At 33.4% G+C, this 4098-nt stretch overlaps 1 protein-coding gene across 1 annotated transcript; it reads left to right on the top strand.

Moving 5' to 3' along the window:
• The first annotated feature begins 2727 nt into the window (after positions 1-2727).
• LOC114725926 (F-box/kelch-repeat protein At3g06240-like) lies at positions 2728-3741 on the top strand. Its single transcript, XM_028912488.1, has one exon. It carries the CDS (start codon positions 2728-2730, stop codon positions 3739-3741), a length of 1014 nt encoding a protein of 337 aa, XP_028768321.1.
• Positions 3742-4098: the final 357 nt, after the last annotated feature.

Genomic DNA, 4098 nt, shown 5'->3' on the forward strand with positions numbered 1-4098 from the left:
GTAAGGTACTTTTTCGAGCCCTGACTTACCCAGAACCACTGGGACATGTTTTGGCACTATTTTCTCACTTCAAATAAATTCACATGGCATTATATAACATGCCCAAAGAGAGAGAGAGAGAGAGAGAGTGATGCTCTTCCCTTGTTCTTCCATTAAAATAATTAAAATAATTAATAATATTTATTTCAGAGTGATCTTGACCGAATTCTTTCTACCAGTTCATAACTCTAAGAATCTATCTCCGAGTACCAATACTATTTACTCATCATGGGGAATTCCTCTAATTTTACTTAAGTCAAAAGTCAACCTCTAGACATTTGACCTTGACTTTCCCTGGATAGTTTGTAAATAGGCTTTAAATTCTATTAAAGCCAATTTCTTTGCTTTCTGGGGACGGAATTATTTTTAAAACCTGTGATAATTCCTCAAGTATTTTTCCTCATTTTCTTCTAATTATATGAGGCCTCCCTATACTTTAAATAATTCATTTTCAACAATATTCAAAATCAGTCAAAACCTTGAGAATTCCACAATTTCCTTCTAGGGGCATTTTCGTCATTTTTAGCCTCATACAGGCCTCTGAACCTTATTCCTATTTTTTTGAAATTTTTCTGAAGTGTTCAGGCCTTAACATACCATTTCCCATTTTCTGGGATTTTTCTGAGATTTTCAGGTATAATTTTTATTTTTGCCCTTACTAGCTCAAAACTTTGTAAAATTACAATTTTGCCTTTGGTTTGGTTTAACCTCAAAATTCACCTCATTGAGGCCTCCAACATAACCTTTAGCCTATATTTATCTCTATTTATCATTCCTGGACCTTGAGACTTTTTCTAAGTCTCTAACTTCCTCTTTTCTCAGTCCCAGAAAACTTTCTCTTTGCGATTTAGTCCCTAGGAATCCCTCTATCCTTCTAGGGAATCTCTGAGACCCCTACCAAAAGAGGTCTGGTAGTCTACCTATTTCAAGCTAATTCTGGTACTTCTAGGCCTAAAATTTAGGATGTTACAGATTATGTGCTTTGGCTTACTAGAAAAATCAAAACAATCAGCAGCTCCTGGGGCTACCCATGTGAGGAGATTCTTGGTCAACTTCATTGCAAAAGTTCCAAGCTTCAAAGGCAACCCTGAGTCTATCTCCCGTGCATTCCTAGATCTTTGGCCACAGAGGCATGATTTTTCACCATCACAATACTGGAGATGGTGAACACAAGCATACCCACCAACATAAACACTGCATGTAGCTTCTTCTCCATCATATAGGTACTCAACTTCACAAATAGAGCACACCGGAAGATCTAATTTTGTATAGACACCACTCATCGCAAATAGAAGAGTAGTGACAAGAAAAGAAAGAATCTTGCAGCTCTTATTCTATGAGGATTGATGAGTTTAGGGGGCAAAAAAATTAGTTCATGGTTTGCAACTAAAAGGAGATTGGTGAAGGAGTGAAAATGAAAGACGTCAGAAGAAAGGAAGATGGTGATGACACCAATTTCTACCCCTGAGAGAACGGGAAAGGAGGGAGAAAGGAAGAGGAACAGTTTGAGCGCTCATCATAGTGATGAGCATCATGATGCTTATTGCTGTGATAAAATCTAAACCATTCAAAATCAATTTTATTGTTTTAGATTTAAAATTTTCAAATAGTGAATTTTAAATAAAAAAATTTGTGTTCTTAAAAACTTACAATTAAAAGATTACATTTATTTTGAATTATACACCTATGTTTAGGAAAATATTTTTTGGAAAAAAAATTAAAAATTAAATCTCAATCATCCATATTAAATTTAAATGATTGAGATTTGATTAGTATCATAGAGCTCATTAAAGTGATAAGCATTGAAAGTAGTTCAAGAGGAAGAGATGGACGGGTCCTCATTTGGTGCTCATAACAATGAATGTGTGATCCAATCTAGACCATTCAAAATTTGATACCAATAGTTTATATTTAAAATTTTTAATACGCAATTTTTTCAATGATAAATTTATTTTTAAAAAACGCTAGTTATAAGATTATCTTTATTTTGAATTCTATACCTCTCTAAATAAAACATTAATTAAAATACATAAAAAAAATTAAATTCAATCTGAGTCATCTAAAATCAATTTAGATAGTCCAAATGAAGATGAGCACTCTATACTCATCATTGTGACGAGCATAAAATACACTCATCATTACGAAGTTAGCAGAGATGGAAAGCCAGAGAAAACGAATGTTTAGGAGTTTGTTAATTTAGGGTGAACTTGCACCCATTTGAATGGTTAGGGGTACTGCTTAAAAGTTTAGGTGCTGTATGGATCTTGAAAAATAGTTCAAAGTCTTGAGTACACTTTTATCCATTTTTTATATTTTAATTTGAGATTAAATCTCTTTTTAACTATGAATTTTTTTTCCAATACCTAAATTAGCACTGATTTTTTTCGTATTTGATTATATCTCTATATTTTTTTCGAATTTCGAAAGACCAACATACATATTATTTTTTTAACTTATTAAAATAAAAAAGATTAACAAAATGAAAATATATAGTTGATAAATTTATTTTACCCTACATTTTAATAAAACTTTTCAGAAAAATGCCTATAACTTTAGTCACCAACGTTTTAAGGGCAATGATGGAAGCGTATGTATCTTCTAATACCTAAACCTAGCGTATGTATCTTCTAATACCTAAACCTAGCCGTCCTCGTAGGTTGCAAGCCTTTCACCACGAAGCACATCTTAATGGAGAACGAGACACCTCATCTTCCTCAAGAAATTGTCGCAAATATTCTTGTACGACTTCCGGTAAAATCCCTAATCCGATTTCAATGTGTGTGCAAATATTGGAAAGATCTGTTCAAAACCCCATCTTTCATAGCAGAACACCTTCACCATTCTACTCAACAAAACCCTTTACTTGTTTTTGATTGCTATAGCTCTAAATGTGGGAGTAATAATGATAAGAATAATCCTTGGCACTTGAGCTCTCTCAATCGTGAGATGCAAGTCCTCGAATTTCAGAACCCACCTATCGTTGATCCCTTAATGAGATTCTGGAGGATTGTCCATTCCAGTAATGGCTTGTTTTGTCTCGAACTCATCATGGCTGATGAATCTGATTCTTTTTGGTTATGGAATCCAGCTATTAGAGATGTCCGACAGGTGCCCAAATCTCTTAACCATTACGAGTGTGAAGATTTCTCTGTAGGATTTGGGTTCAGCCTAGTTGTTAATGATTACAAGATTGTGAAACTTTTTATCATTAATCTTTTGGTTTTTCAAGTGGAAGTATATGCATTAACGACAGGGTTTTGGAGAAAAGTTAAATTTAGGAATTTAGAGGGCATATCTCTGATGAGTGATAGTGGTTTCACTTATAATGGATCAATCTTTTGGGTGGGCTTACAGGTAGGAATTGATCCTGGTTTGATAGTTTCATTTGATGTAGCAATGGAAGTGTTCACATTGATACCATTTCCCACTAAGTCTCTTTTCCTTGAATCATATGGCATAACGTTTACTATGTATGATAACAAACTTGCTTTGCTTTCTTCCACATTCATTGGAATTCATGAATCATCTTTCATTGATTTGTGGGTGATTGAGGAGTCTACAAATGAGTCAAGGGAGAGATGGATTTGGACTAAAATATATACAAGCAGACCCTATCCACGCGGGTTATGTCCAATGGTTATTTGGAGAAATGAAATTTTTGTAGATTCGATTCAATGCTTGGAAGGGAATTTGAAGAAGTAGTAGAGAATGATGAAGCAAAAGTTCTTTTGTGCAATCTTACTACTGATGAATACAGCATGTTTGATTTCCCAACAAAATGCTGCTTTGCTCATAGGTATTTTTATTATGTGGAAAGCCTTATATCGGTTAGCAATTAACATCCACATTTAAGAGCCTTGATAAGTTTTCTTTATTATTTTCTGATTTAAATTATTTAAATATCTTTTTAATGAACTATACGTTTATATATAACATTTGATCATTTGTCCCTTGGAGATGTTATCTAGTAGTGATGAATGAAAATATTTATAGTACCGAATGTTTCTTCTTGTATATTTATAATTTTAGGTTATTCATTTTTCTTTCAAAGATAGATCC

This window comes from Neltuma alba, unplaced genomic scaffold (assembly GCF_004799145.2).
Source record: "Neltuma alba isolate B1F8T4 unplaced genomic scaffold, ASM479914v2 tig00012306_pilon, whole genome shotgun sequence".
In the NCBI taxonomy this organism is placed as follows: Eukaryota; Viridiplantae; Streptophyta; class Magnoliopsida; order Fabales; family Fabaceae; genus Neltuma; species Neltuma alba.

Coding starts and splice junctions, on each gene's coding strand:
- LOC114725926 (XM_028912488.1), top strand. CDS start 2,728: ATGGAGAACGAGACACCTCATCTTCCTCAAGAAATTGTCGCAAATATT.